The sequence below is a fragment of the Rhipicephalus microplus genome, chromosome 1 (assembly GCF_043290135.1).
Source record: "Rhipicephalus microplus isolate Deutch F79 chromosome 1, USDA_Rmic, whole genome shotgun sequence".
Lineage (NCBI taxonomy): Eukaryota > Metazoa > Arthropoda > Arachnida > Ixodida > Ixodidae > Rhipicephalus > Rhipicephalus microplus.
Window position 1 is genome coordinate 74164472 of NC_134700.1, and position 16594 is coordinate 74181065.

The 16594-nt window shown below is 44.5% G+C and overlaps 1 protein-coding gene across 2 annotated transcripts in view; it reads left to right on the forward strand.

The window, feature by feature from the left end:
• Window positions 1-9126, forward strand: part of LOC142776107 (ABC transporter G family member 20-like) — a 46641-nt gene extending 37515 nt beyond the window's left edge. For both annotated transcript variants that reach the window (XM_075879173.1, XM_075879110.1), the window contains exon 3: window positions 8718-9126. In XM_075879173.1, the coding sequence (XP_075735288.1) occupies window positions 8718-8932 (215 nt within the window). In that variant the 3' untranslated portion in view covers window positions 8933-9126. The remainder of the gene's footprint in view (window positions 1-8717) is intronic.
• The last annotated feature ends 7468 nt before the right edge of the window (window positions 9127-16594 follow it).

Here is a 16594-nt window from a genome sequence, read left to right on the forward strand (position 1 = left end):
CCCCAGAAACTGCATCACTTAGTTTTCCGAATGACTGGCAGTAGCGAATGAGGCAGGCCGAAGTGGGGAGGAGGAGCGGCGAAAGGGTGTAGGTGAACGGAGTCTGAAGTTCTGGCTGTTCCGTGGTGCACTCGATGCGGGCGGAGATGGAGACCAGTGAGGAGGCGATGAATGGCGTTGACCTTGATAGGACGAAGTGTTCTGTGGTATCTCGTTCACGCATGTCGTAATTGCTACGCTCGTCTTACTGGTGCTTGCGGCAGAAACGAGAAATGTGGTCGCGATACCCACAGTAATAGCAAACTGGGCGAGATGAGCGCCAGGGGGAGGGCTAGAAAGCATGCGGAGTACCTTAAGAGAGTGCGCTCAGGTGTGCAGAGGAAGGGTAAGGCGGCGCCGAATGGAAGCTGAGGGGAGAAGCGGCAGCGACCGATGCATACGATGGTAACGGCAACGTCATGTTTACTTCGCTGGGAGGCGTGGCAGGGACTTTCGCGTAGGTTCGTATGGGCCGAGACGGGGGTGACTGGACGTGAGCAGGAAAGTTCAGAGATGTCCGTTTCTCCCTGATAATGTCGCGTAATGCCGCTCCAGTAGACTTTGGAGAACACGGTGAAGGAGGTGAGAAACCCATGTTATGCAATTCTTCACGTATTATGTCTCTTATGAGGTAATGGAGAGGTCTGTTAGTCATGGAATAATGTTCGCCAATGTCTGGTTGTAGACGAACCGAGTCCAGAGTATCGAGGCGCTGACTAGTCGTGACGACGTCGGCTATGGTAGCCGGGTTCTGAGCAACCAGGGCATTGAAGGCAACAGGGCCTATACCCTTCTAAGTGAGGCGTACTTTGTCGGGCTTCGGCATAGATGAATTGGCACGCCGGCAGAGCGCAAGAACGTCCTCGATGTACGACGTGTACGACTCACTGGAATGTTGTTTGGGAGTGTCGAGAGTTCTCTTCGCGACTGCGGACCCAATGGCCGGTGTGCCAAAAACGTGAAGGAGCTGCTGCTCGAAGGTCGCCCAGTCGGGTATGTCGATGATCTGGTTAAAGTACCATGTCTTCCCCACACCAGTCAAGTAGAAAGAGACGTAACGGAGCTTGGCGCTATCGTCCCAGCGATTAGACACACTCACGCAGTTGTACTCATCATGCCAGTCCTCCTCGTCTTCCCCGCGAAGATCGGCGAAGAGAGGCAGATCACGCTGGTGGCTGTGTACGTAAGCAGGAGTCGCGGTTGAAGACGGCGGGGGGGGGGGGGGGGGGGATAACGACAGCGCTGACAGGTTCGTTCTGTGACATGCTGCCGGACAGTGGGGGCAAACGACGGCCTGATTGAAGCTCCAGGGAGTCGAGCAAGATGGGAGAGGACCGAAAATCCACCTCCACCACGTATGACGCCTGGGTTGAGACAGCGTTTATTCAACCCAAGGGCTTAGCAACGAACGGACAGTCTGAGACAGAGCGCACACACATGCGATCATGATTGTGGTGACACCCAGTGAAGAAGAGGACAGAGACTCAGACAGATGAAGATGGTTGTGATAATGTATATATGAGATGAAGTGCATAACGAATGCCCACAATATTAATAGTGATAAATCAATTATTTTTTTATCGTGCACAGCAACAACCATGAGGTCTTTGTGCAGGAGCACCCAAAATTAAGCAATAAACATAAACAGCGCAATACAGGCAGTCTTCAGATAAAGAAATCAAACAAAAAGAGTGAATACGTACACTGAAAAGATATCAACGCAACATGGAAAGAATAAAAAGAAAATACGACAATAATACAATAGTAGCGAAAAATAATCTGGAATAAACACAACTAAGTGGAAGGCTTCCTGAAAGACGGACAAGCGAAGAACCTGTACATTGTGAAAAACTGCGTTAATACAGTGCAAAGCTGATACAGCGACAGTGGACCGTGAAAGACATCAAACTCATAAAAGTTAACATTATAATGTCACGGGTCCGTGACGTGGCTGAAGGCAGGAGACTGAATGGTCGGACAATAAACTGTTTATTCGGGACTAACTTGTGGCGACGTAAAAGTAAAGTCAGATTACAGCTAGACACTGGCACTGATAGCGGCGAGCAGAGCTTCGGTTGTCGATCAACTGACATCGCATCGGTATTTATACACTTGCCTTGGAATGTTCTAGCATTATCCCTAGCGGTGATTTAGGTTCCAAAATAATCTGAAACGTTTACAAAGTGGGCATAATCTTAACAAAACGATCTACTTTAGCTTCGAAGCTTTCAGAACATCGTAGGCGTGGTTTGCGCTGAACGTAGTGTAACAGGGTGATAACAAAACTTGAGAAAAGGAACGTGGCAATATAGGCTTTGTATTCTGTGACCGGTTGAGTGTTTAAAAAAAGTTTAGAGGTCGAAATGGTCGGTTATTTCTGGTTAACTTATGTGGGATTTCATTGCTCGCTGTGTCATCCTCAATTTAAGGTGAACCCTCTTAGTAAGTCTCCAGGTTTCTGCTCCGTAGCTAAGTACCGGCAAGATACAGCTGTTATATACCTTCCTCTTGAGGGATAGTAGCAATCTACCTGTCATAATTGGAGAGTGCTTGCCAAATGTGCTCCACCCCATTCTTATTCTTCTAGTTACTTCAATCTCGTGGTTCGGCTCCATGGTTATTACCTGCGGTTATTACAAAGAGGGTTCAGCTTAAATTGAGGACGACGCAGCGAGCAATGGAAAGAAAAAGGGTAGGAGTAACCTTAAGAGATAATAAGAGAGCAGAGTGGATTAGGGAACAAACGGGGGTTAAGGATATAGTTGAAATCAAGAAGAGGAAATGGACATAGGCCGGGCATGTAGTGCGTAGACAGGATAACAGATGGTGGTCATTAAGGGTAACTAACTGGATTCCCAGAGAAGGGAAGGGGGCTAGGGGGAGACAGGTTAGGTGGGCAGATGAGATTAAGAAGTTTGCGGGTATAAATTGGCAGCAGCTAGCACAGGACCGGATTATTTGGCGGAACATAGGAGAGGCTTTTGTCCTGCAGTGAACGTAGTCAGGCTGATGATGATGATGATGATGATGATGATGTGGAATTTGAAAATTCATATAACTGAGAAGTAAAGGCCAGCGCGGGTAAGGGGCAGCGCAGATGCCGGTAGCGGCATCTGTGTGCTCAGATATGGTTGCACGTTGAAGAACCCCCAGGTGGTCGAAATTTGCGGAGCCCTCCACTGCGGCGTCTCTCGTAATCATGTGGTGGTTTTGGGACGTCATACCCCACACATGAATCAATCACGCTCTGCCACTGATCTGACTGGCTGTGGAACACGCAGCACAGACTGCCAATGTCGGATCGGCGGCGAAATTCACGCGTGTGCGGTCACATCGTGGCGCAGACGCCGTGAAGGCGGAGCTTAGTCTCTAGCGCTCCAAGTAAGAGTTGAAGGCAGTTGAGGGTGAAAGGTAGAGCTGAGGAGGAGGGTTCTTTTTTTAGTACTTATAGCTTCGGTGATAATGGGTGTTTCGAATGAACTTTGGTGCCAGTGATTTGCTCTAGTAGCTGTCTAATCAAAAACGGAATGTAAAAAAAACCGTTTCAGGTACCTTTAACAACATCACCTAAATTTGTACTGGCGGTATCAGAAGGAAACTGGCGTGCTAGAAAACCAAGTGACGGCAGTTCTATGATTGTGCGGATCATGCGGCTTACAACGAGGAGTCGGCAGTAGGGTTGTCAGGGACGGCTGAAGAAAAGTGGTTCGGCTGCAGCCGCGTGGACTCAAGCTCGTCCAGGCACTGGCATATAGCTACAATGTCTGCAACGGTGGTGAGGTAAAGCATTGGAGGCAACAGACCCTATGCCTTTGAGTAGATGATGCACTTTGTCTCGGTCATGGAGGTGTTGATGCGTCGAAAGAGAGAGAGAGACCATTCTAGATATACGAGATATAGGACTTGCCTAGTTGTTCGAGACCATCAAGTGTTCTCTTCGCCAGGCTGGCTCGAACTGCCGGAGTAGCGAAGACTTGTCGGAGATGTTTTTTGAAGACCTTTCAGTAGGGAAAGCCGATCTGGTGGTTAAAAAAACCATGTCTTCGCCTTGCTGCTAAGATAGAAGGAGCCGTGGCGGAGCGTTCCAACGGTTCGCCGCACTCACTATGTCATATTAGTGTACACTATTAATAATAAAGGTCGGCATATTCACCAACTAAATACTAACTATTCACTTGCCACACAAAGCACTAGCCTTTTAGAAAGGGAAGGTAGTAAAATGCAGATTAGTGAAATAAGTTTACTACCTAGTTAGTAAGTAAATAGTGCTGACTCGGGTGGTTAGTTCATTACTACATTGTTAGTAACCCCCGCAAATATAGGTTTGCGCGTATTGTCTTCATAGTGCGTGTGAATCGCCATATCAAAATGATTCCATTACAAAAGTGTAGGATAAAAACGAATTGGCATGGGCCACATAAATTAATTAATGGTTTCTAACAACGCCATGTAACTATGCTGTGATAAGTGTACATCACAGCACCGTACTTATACAGAACTGACCGCATGATCATATGATAAAGTATGATTCCCATATGATCATACATATAATGATACCCATCATCATGTAAGCATATCATATGCTCATATGAGCATATGCTATGCTAATATGAGTCCTCATTCTCATATGAGTATGAGAACACATATGATTATATGCTTATATGAGTATGAGAACTCATATGAGCAGATCATGAGAACAGACGCGCAAATGCATCCACAAGTAAATCTTCAAGACTTGGTAATACGAGATTTCTACTATAGCCACAGCTTGAAGGTTATATATGCCCCTGCTTTGCGATCACACACCGCGTGGTGGTTAGCAGTCACAGAATTTATAAGATAATTGTTTTCTACGCATCATCATGTCCCCTTCTTATTGCATGTGTGTATGTCATTATGTAGCCGGAAACTTCTATTTCAATGTAGTTAATAAAGCTTCACTTACGATGTCACCATTATGGCAAAATGTACTGTGGCATATACGAAAGATCGGGCAACGTAGGTGCCTTAGTGCTTGGTTAAAAACATCAAGAAAAGTTCCCTGGTTAGTAACGGCTTAAGTTACAAGCTGTAGCAGCTGCTGGCTAGTATGCCGCGAATTCAGTAAAAAAAAAAAAAAAACCTCCAGAAAATAGTAAAGACACCTCTTTACTAACTGATTACTAACTTTTTTTTCAAGAGTGTAGCCAGTCGACCATGTCCTCATTCTGGAGTCCAGCAAACAGAGGGGGCTCGCGAGAGGATCCGCTGATTGAGGAGCTGTGGCAGTCGTAGCCGGAGGGGTGGATGAAGAAGCGCCTTAGGGTTTGTCCTGCGACATGCTGGTAGACACGTGGCCCAAACCGCAACCTGAACGAAGCTCTAAGAGGTAAAGCGGGCGAGCAGGGATGGGGAATCGAGGGGCAACCTCGAGCACTTGCGACGTAGTGCTCTACACGCCTTTATTAGGCCCGGAAGACGTGGCCAAAACAGTCACCTCCGAGGCACAGGACTCAAGAGCTATGTCCACTAACAATAAAGATGGAACTTTGATCTAATGAAGAGTGCACATTACAATATCCCATCATTCAATAACTCTGCCGTCATGTGCGGAGTATTAAAAACAAACAGGGCAAACTGAATTGCTTGTTTGAGTCAATAACACACAATTTTCACATCCTATTGTACTGTGAAACATGGCTCACTATGAATTACGATTACCCCCCCCCCATATTGTGAAACATGAATACCACGGTCTAGTAAGAACAAACAGCAGAGGTGGTAGTGTATCAGTGTAGCATGAAGATGAAGAACATGGTTTTCTTCATCTTCATGCTACACTGATACACCTCAGGGGATAAACATGTCATGACAAATTACCGGCCCATTTCTGTCTTACCTGTTTCAACAAAGGTCTTTGATGACATGCATGCAGTACGGTTTTCAGAAAAAGAAATCTTGTAAAGGAGTTCTTATTAATCTTAAACATGAAATGATATCGAATATTGAAAATCGATTGTATATATTAGGTCTATTTGTTGATCTCAGAAAAGCATTTGACTCTGTTTGCTACAACCTATTAATTGATAAACTTGAAAAGTATTGTGTACGGGGTAACGCACTCAAACTATTATTACCTTACAAAGATCAATCACTACGTCAGCATAAATAATTGTTTCGTCTTACGTGGAAATGACTACGGGTGTTCCATGAGGCTCAATACTTGGACCTCTGATATTTATCACGTATATCAATGGCTTGTGTGATATCCCTAAGTCACCACAATTAGTTATGTACGCAGACGATACTAACATTTTCTTTAAACTGCCACTATACCAGATTGAGTCAAAGGTGCCACTATACCAGATCGAGCCTACACCCCATCCAGAAGAAACCAATAATTGCCAGCCCTGCCCCCTGGCATGTGAGCCTGTTTACAACAAAAACCAGCTCAATCACACTGCCACCCACTGAAAGACATGCAGACAACAGCAGAGTGGTTTTTCACATGACACCTGTCATTGACCAACCGGGCATCGAACGTTTGACAGAGAGAGGTAGCGAGATAGAGATGCCGTTGGACAACCACTGCAATCTTGACGGAGGGTGCAGACATGTCCAACCTCACTCACATCCATCGTCCAGTTATTATGTACTGATGAGATGGACAACCGAAAGATAATAAAGTAGGTACCATTGTAAATGACACACGGCCAGCAAAACCATGCGACCATGACAAAGCAATAAGCGCAACCAACCAGAGCCATCGCCATCAGCGGTATTTCAAACTACAGGGCGTCCGAGAGCTGCGACTGCTACGTAATAGCCAGTGTCGGACGCCGGAATGATGTTTGATAAATATCCAAGTGAAACTGCAGGATCGCCGAGCCCGGCCACATCCGAGATAGCCAGTATACAGTCACCAGACAAACGAAGGCAGATGAACTGTCGCGTGGCCACGACCGACCACAGCGATGCAGCCAGCATTGCCTACAAGAAACATTGCCGACCTTTCCGCCGACAATGCTCGCAGCCATGGCCGAATGTGATAACGAAGACTCCGGCGCTCTACATATATATACATACATACATATATACATACATACATATATACATATATATATATACATACATACATATATACATATATATATATATACATATATATATATATGTATATATATATATAAAACACTCATGCACATACATGAGTGTTGCAATATACATGTAGACATCATCGTCTTTTCTTGTAATAGTATACAACACTTAGCAGATATCAAAACCACGCACTCTCATCTCTTGTCGCCTGTTCATCAATTAAATAGCTTAAAATAAACCGAAAAAACAAAATCTGTACTCCTCCTTCCCAAAAGAAAAGCATCTCTATGGTCCACCTTAGGCGATTCTGTGATAGGATACGATGACAGACACACACACACAGTACTTTATCACTACGTGGTCACATTTAGACCATTAGGTAGTAACATTCAGCGTTACAATGTCATAGGACGCACATGTCAGTAATATTTCAACACTTTCCAAAGTCGGGAATCACCCCGCGTAACAGATATATATTGGCCACCAATACTAAGCTTACTTTGTATAATGCTTTTTTTTATTGCCACATCAGCCATTGTCTGCTCGTCTGAAGAGTAAAAAAAATTCTCAAACGTACCAAAATTAGAAACTCTGCAAAAGAAAATGTTCCGCGCAATCGTGAATAAGCCCTATCATTTGTCTATTCGGCATGTTTTCTTACATTACAATGGTGTACCTGTAAACATTTTTTACTACCGCTTTGCATGCTTTTAAAAAAATTACAATGAACAATGATTTATTTTTTCCCAACATTCTTCATCTTACATTTCTATCGCCTCTTATGATACGATACCAAGGTACAAAATAGTTTGGTATTGTTAAAGAGTAGAACTAACTGGTTTTTCTAGGTTAAGCTCTAAAGTTCTGGAATATATCATTTTATGGCCGCTATGTCACTTTCTGCTATGCGCGAAAGCATTATTCAGCATCATGTGTTACATAATATCAAATGTTTTCATGTTTTCATGCACTGAATAAATCTGTGTAGTCTTGCACTCGTAGTACTGTTGCCAATTAGAATACACATGTCCGTTGTGCCAGTTTTATTTTTTGTAAATGCATAGTGACTTATACAAACATTGTGGGCAGTGATTGTATTCTGCTTTGTGCCCACTGCTGGCATCCAAGAGTAGCAAGGTCCGTGAAGCAATGTAACATTCGCTGCTCTGACCTTGCCATCTACACTTTACATGTACAAGATAAAATTAACACTTGATTGATTAATTGATCTATGATATCGATCGATTGATTGTTTATTTATTTAAGAAACTAACAGAACAAAAAAGGAAGCAAGTGCTAGGAATGAAAAAATTCAACACTAAAACAAGATAGACGGAGTAAGAAAGAAATTAAAGAGAGAAATAGAAAGAGAGACAACAAAGAGATAAAAAGCAGGGAGAAAGAGACAGAAAAATGGGAAGAAAGAAAGAGAAAGAAGACACTTCCTAGCCCATCATTTCACGACTAATGCGAAGCTGCCTTAATCTTTTTTTCTTATGATTCATTCATTAGTGGGAGAAAGTTGTATTTGGTCGGTGAAAACTTCTCCGCCAGAGAACGTTTACGCCATATATATTACTCAACTGCGAATGTCGCTGCAGGTGTGCTGTGGCCGGTGGAAGGGACGCCGACGGTGCTGCGGCCAATCAGCTACGCTGTGCCGCAGGCGTGGCCCGTGCACGGACTCCGGGGCGCCATGCTGCGTAACTACACGATGGCCAACCAACAGGTGCAGAACGCCATAGCTGCGAACGTCATCTGGACCCTAGCCCTGCTCTTCCTCGCCATTGTCACCTTCTCGTACACGGCCAGGTAGATTCCCCATTAAACGGGGCACGACCTCATCGATCAACGTCGACAGCATGTCTGTCGGTAATATTGCCTACTAGTGCGTATGTGGACTGTCATAATATAAATAATAGACAAAATAAATGTTCGCTTAACAGAGGATATGAGAAAGCTTAGAATCTCAGACGACAGACATAAAGTGACGGTGTTCTCTATCAATTACATTGTTCGTCCCCATCATTTGTTCTCCTTCGATTTGTCTAAACACCACCACTGGTTCTGCATGCTGCGACTCGAGGTGTTGTTTACGCTTAATACACTTATTTCTCGCCACCGGACGCCGGACCTTGTACTCATATAAGGCACCGATGGCTTTCTCTTATCAAGCTACAGCACCTTGCACGTCCATGGTGGAAATTCGGTCGACATGTGCACAAACACTCAAAGCTGAAAAAATGAACGGAATGAACACCAAATCACAATCCCTAAGACGCAGTTAAGAATGATTTTTTTCAACAGTGTAAGTTAGTCTTAGTGCCGAACAACAGCCTGGCAATCTTGGTGGCGACGTCCACTGCCACCAGTTTCCATTGCAGCTATTGCACGGAATAAAAACCAATAAAAGGGGAGAGGCCTATTTGAATGCAGGCATTCGGCATGGCAAACAAGCTTTCTACCACAAAGTCACACCGGTGAACGAATCTTCTCAAGAGAAAGAATATATGAAAGAACCATACATTCTATCGAGAAATACCAATAACTGACGCAGTATTATGTGGTAAGAGATTATATAACGTTGCACGAGATGACACACCACATAACAAGTTGGTGGCCTGAATCCTGCGTGGCGTGAAAATCAAGGCGGTCGAAAGATTCCACGTGGTTACACCATTGACTAAGTCACGGCAGCGTCGACAGTCCCACCACGGACTTGGCCATTTCACAGTTCCCGAATTCAGCACTCTTCGAGAGGTGTCATGACAACGTGAGGAGTTTAATCGAGCCACGTTATCAGCTTTTTGCGCACCCTCCACCAGATCGTGGTATTCAGCTGATCCTAACGTCACCGACCTGCGTTAAAAATTCCTGCATTGACCACATGAGATCAAGTGAGCTTGGCAGCAACGCTTCGATGGCCAACACTTACCTGGCCGGCCATATTCTTTTGCAGGTGAAACCGATATTCCGAATATGCATCGCACAAGGGCCTCGGCAGGATTTTTGATTTGGGAGGTGCAAACCGTCTTGCATCGCTACTGGGGCAGAAGCGCAACGTTGGTTTAGCTTAGGAGGAATGGGAAGGGGGAGTTTTGGATGCAAGACGGAAAACTGGGCTAGTTGGTGAAGATTCATCGTGGCTTACAGCACTAAATCCCCGGACATAGACTAGAGAAAAGGACACGGTACAGCACTGAACCGTGCCCTTTTTGTTAGTCTATGTCCGGGTGCTTCGCGCAGTAAGCCACGATGAAGTTCTGGATGGCTTGAAGGGGCAAGTACCCCTTTTGCCATCCCCTGCCAACACCCATGGCATCGCATACTTGTTATATGGCATTGATTGTGCGCCGAGCCCCATTTGGGCTAAAATTGCCAATGACTGCGTCTGCCATCTTTGAATTCTTACTTTTACCTACCAACATTGAGAAAAAGCCCTGTCCGCTTATCTATTCTGCTTCGGAAGCACCCTCTGCTGGCCTTGCAATATATCCAAACAGGTCAAGGTACACTTTTAGCCGAGATGAAGTCTCCATATCACACTGGCACAACATGACAAAACGCTCGTGACTGTAGCTGAATGACTAAGAAAAATTGAGAGTGACTACACGTCTGATGATAGATGGTAGCGCAGACAACGAACACGGACAAGAGAAGGCACATAGACACAACACAGCGCTAACTTTCAACAACAGTTTATTACACGCAGATCTCCGTGGTGTATGCGATCCACCACGCCAACGTCGCACGTGCGTAGCTCTAAAAACCATCAAATATAACCAACGCGCGTGTTCCAATACTTTACAATTTTATATTTTTCAATCTTTTTTTGCTTTTTCTTTCTTCCTTTTATCCCATGTTACCACAAACCCTATCGCGAATACATGTAATCAAGTTCCTTATCTGTCAACACCACTGATGGGCTGCTCACACACGTGTCACCTAGCTCTGCAATTTTGCCGGCCTCCAATACCAATATTGTATTGGAGTCGGTATTGTATTGTACCAATATTGTATTGGAGATTGGTATTGGAGGCCGGCAAAATTGCAGAGCTAGGTGACACGTGTGTGAGCAGCCCATCAGTGGTGTTGACAGATAAGGAACTTGATTACATGTATTCGCGATAGGGTTTGTGGTAACATGGGATAAAAGGAAGAAAGAAAAAGCAAAAAAAGATTGAAAAATATAAAATTGTAAAGTATTGGAACACGCGCGTTGGTTATATTTGATGGTTTTTAGAGCTACGCACGTGCGACGTTGGCGTGGTGGATCGCATACACCACGGAGATCTGCGTGTAATAAACTGTTGTTGAAAGTTAGCGCTGTGTTGTGTCTATGTGCCTTCTCTTGTCCGTGTTCGTTGTCTGCGCTACCATCTATCATCATGCAACCATACCAACAAGCCCAAGTCGCCACCCTCATTGACTACACGTCATTCCTTTTCCTGAATATAGTATTAAAGTACAGGTAATCAAGACACACAACTCGTGTGAATAAATGCCACTTTTACCTCTCAAATATAATATTCTGAGGATGATCCCCGCACATTCAATCTTTTATTCTTTAGTCTGATTTACAGTGCTAATGAAACATAAAGACAGTCAGAACAATTAGCAATCGACATGTACAATGAAAACCTTGGCATACCAACTATGCGAAATGACATTAAAAGAATTCGGATCTCAACCCTGCTGTGACCAGACCCATAATTGCTCGCTTTACAACTTGTAGAGATAGAGATCTTGTATATATAGTCATGCACCAAAAACCGCAGACAATCACAGTGCTGCATCACCGAAGACTTTTCACTGTACGCCTGCCTCGGGAGAAAAAAAAAAGGCCAAGTATACCAAAAAAGAATAACCTAATAAAACTTTGCGGCAACAAGCTAGTCATTGATGTCGTTACGTTGGTGTACGGCGATATCACTGAAGGCATCATCCCTCGGCGCCATCAAAGCTAACCCGGATTTCATACCATGATCTACCAGGTTCCGAGTACATCTCCGAATCGCGGGACCGTGCACTCCCTTACACTTTCCTGCCAACTCTTTCCCCGTTGAACTAATAAATAAATAAACTAATATTAAAATTAAAGTAAACTCATACACAATAGAAGAAGTCATCTACCTAAACGAGACCAAATACTGTCAATAACAAGCTTCCCCGTGGGATTTGATCTCACTGACTAAAACTTTGTTGAGTGCGTATACATAGAAGTTCGCTTAGAAGAGGAATGTGGCCTCGAACATTTTCGTCGCTCTCTTTCCACCGGCTGTTCGGCCGCCGCCGCTGGTGTGTGGAGAGGTCAATGCGTTTCCTTTCCTTTTTTTTATGCGCTAAAGCAGTTGTGCGGCGAAAAATAAAAATATCAGACCAGAACAGGTCGACGGGCTACCACGAAACTGTGTGTAACTGTGACAACTATCGAAAGCACGGAAAGGCTGGCAGCCGAGACATGCGAGACGCTCCTTCCTTCGAAATTACCCAAGTCACAGGCCTTCTCCAACAAATATTTTATTATATGCGGTGTCTGCGCTTGTGGCCGTTTCTTCGTTACACCTGTTTGTGATTCTAGAGGAGTGCCGGTACACTTCATCTGCGGCAAAGAGAAGCAATGATGACTGATTGATTTGTGGGGTTTAACGTCCCAAAACCACCATATGATTATGAGAGACGCCGTAGTGGAGGGCTCCGGAGATTTCGATCACCTGGGGTTCTTTAACGTGCATCCAAATCTGAGCACACGGGCCTACAACATTTCCACCTCCATCGGAAATGCAGCCGCCGCAGCCGGGATTCGAGCCCGCAACCTACGGGTCAGCAGTCGAGTACCTTAGCCACTAGACCACCGCGGTGGGGCCAAAGAGAAGCAATGTCAAAGCTGACAATTAATGCAGAAAATGTTTTGCCCAGAATTCTTCTGTAGTAATATTAACATCCCCCCGTTCTATGCAATAGCACATGAGTTACAGTGCACCTGCGGCTACCAAAACCTAATCGCAAGCAATTTCAAGATTATTGAATGAGCACTTTCCATGCAAACTGCATGACACAAAGGCCCACGTGACATAAGTGTTCTTTGGCTCAGTAATATGCATGTAGCGTTTTTCAACGGCTCGTCATTTCTTGACTTGTCAATTTTGCAACGATAACTGGGGCAGTTTTATGACAACCTCACTTTCTTTCAAGCTGCAGCTTGAGTATCGCGAACAATCGATCTACAATCATTAAAGTCAGGTCGTCCAGACGGGCGGACGGACTAATGGACGGAAGCGTGAACTAACGGACTCACGGATGCACAGGTGGAAGCACGAACGCAAGCACAGACGGATGGACGGACGGAAGCAGGAACGAACAGAAGCACGAACGTATGAACGAGTGAATGAACGGACGCATGGACGGAGCAACACACAGATGGACGGACGCAGCACGCCGCTCATCATCCTTCACTCCATGGATATGCCATGAAAACAACTAATGCCATCTAGTTATGTTATTCCCAAGGAGATATACACACGTATACACACGTTCTTGCATTTAATAATGGTAGTGTCACACGATCTGCAGTTATTAAATACTTACAATTCAAGCCTGGCCAAACTACAATCAATTTCCTTGAAAATACTGACCACACGGCGATGATATATAGCTGCATGACAGCTTACAAAAGAAGCAACACAAGCATTACACGAGGCTATAAAGTGAATTGACTTTAGAAATGACTGATCACCAAGCTTTTAGCTACTAAAAATATAGTTTCGTGGAGTTTGTGACGAAGTGTGTTTGCTTTTCAGCCGTATTCTAACTTAAAACTGGACTATATAAAAACCATGTTTTATTTTCTAAGTACCAATTATTTCCCATACATTCTAAGATAAACAGTTGATAATTTTTCGTTGTATTCTGCAAGAATGCCTACGGTCACTGGGCCAGAACAGAAATGATGAACTTTAGAGGTTTTGTATTAAAAATTTTCATAGATGCCAATTACCTCAATGTTTAGGTTCCTATTGTTAAAGATTCGCAAAAATCAGTCACATTTTGATAAACCTGCTTCAGTTAAAAGAGCAAAAAAATTGGAAGAAAGTGATGTATGGCTTATATGAATATCAGTTTTAGTCACCGAGAAAAAGATGCCTAAAAAAATTGGCCGATCCCACAAACAGTGGGAATCTATGGAATGCGAAGCACGAATGAGAAAGGCTGATACGTCATTTTAAAATCAGCATGTTTGGATGTGTCGTTTACCTTCCTCATCTATTCACGTCACGTGATACAAATTTTAGTATATGTGGAGCTAGCGAAACGACCGCGGGCGCATCATGAAGGACCCAATATACTCCAATGTAGCGTTGACGCGCGCGCACGCTGGGCACAGCAACGCTACGTTAGCAAAACTCCAGCACTTTATAGTCTGACGCCAGGCGCGACTGGCGCGACCAGTGTCCATCGGTGCGGCCCAACGGCAACCGGTGCGAAATGCGACATGGTGCATTTCGCGCCGATGCGTTACCCAGACAACACTGCGTCTTCCTCTATTTGTGACGGAGACACGCCGGACGCGCTGAAACGCGCATGCGTCAAAACAACGCAGCGCGGCCCGCGCCTGCAAGTATACGGCAGGACCGACGCCTGGCGTCGCAACGCTGGCGTGATGCGTCGAAATGAACGCCGGCAAGCACGCGCACCACGTCCCATCGAAATGTATTAGAGCCTTGACTGTGGCATGTAGTCATGTTATCACATGACACACATCATGATTATCATGTTTGAACCAGTCACTTACCTTCGTCATCCATTGACGTCAGGTAATGCAAAATTTGACATGTGTCAAGCTAGCGAAACGGCCGCGATTGCATCATGAGTGTGGCAAGTAGTCATGATGTTACATGACACGCATGTCTCGTGATTATGTTTAGATGTGTCATTTACCTATGTCGTCTGTTGGCGTCGCGTAATACCGAGTTTGGTACATGTGGAGCTAGTGAAACGGCTGCGAGCGCATCAAGAGCGTAGCATATAGTCATGTTGTTTATCGTCATGTTTATCGTCAAGTTGTTTATCGTCATGTTGTTTATCGTCATGTTGTTTATCGTCATGTTGTTTATCGTCATGTTGTTTATCGTCATGTTGTTTATCTCATGTTGTTTATCTCATGTTTATCGTGTATGCACCAGTATCATACCTTCGTTATCCATTCACATCCCGTAATACCAAATTTGGTGTAAGTGAAGCTAGCGAAACAGCCGTGAGTGCATCATGAACATGTTAGCATGTAGTCATGTTACATCATGAGCATGTAGTCATGTTACATGACACGCATGTCATGATTTTGATGTTAGGGATTGTCGCTCGTGTTTGCCATGCAATCATGTCATACCGTACCAGTTTTACAACATGCCATGTAAACGAAACCACTGCAAGAGCTGCAGGACCATGAAATGAAAATCATGACATTGATGGCATTCATGCCACGATTTTCAAGTCATGACTTGTCAATTATGCGTGTCAGTCATGCAGTCTTGTTAAGCCATACCAATTTTTTGTAACAATACCATTATCGAAACGGCCAACAGAGCTAAAAGTTGTAGGTGGCCAGACAGACAGACAGAGACAGACAGAGACAGACAGACAGTGACAGGCATAGACAGACACGCACACACAGACAGGCACAGACAGACAGACACACACACACAGACACACACAGACAGACAGACAGACACAGACAGACAGACAGACACGCTCAAAGTCGCTGAATGCTTCGCACTTAAAATTGATTTAAACGTCCCAAACCACCATATGATTATGAGAGACGCCGTAGTGGAGGGCTCCAAAAATTTCGCCCACCTGTGGTTCTTTAACGTGCACCCAAATCAGAGCATACGGGCCTACAACATTTCCGCCTCCATCGGAAATGCAGCCGCCGCAGCCGGGATTCGATCCCGCGACCTGCGGGTGAACAGCCGAGTACCTTAGCCACTAGACCACCGCAACGGGGTACCACAATTTCCTAGGTCATCTGTAACCTTTCTATTATATAAGCTCCATTTTTGTAAAAGTGCGCATTATTTTATAAAACCACTCAATTTCTGGCCAATCCCCTGTAGTGGGTATGCGCCACGGGAAATCGGTCAACAAGAACAGTATTATATCTGCCTAATTAACCAGTATCAGAAAAACAAGATAATCCCTATAAAAAGTTAAGAGAATGCCTTGGCACTTTGCTGAAGCTGTTGTAATACCTTTAACTCTTTGTTAAAGCTTGCTAAGAATTGATATTATAATGAGGAATTTATAAATAAAATATTCCTTGAAAAACAGTGGAAACTTTTCAACGAATTCTTGATCGATATGTGAGACTTCATGTCCCAAAACACGGGACTACAGCATTTTCAACTCCATCGAAAATGCAGCCGCCGCAGCCTGCATTCGATCCTGCGACCTGCAGGTCAGCAGCAGAGTACTTTAGTCA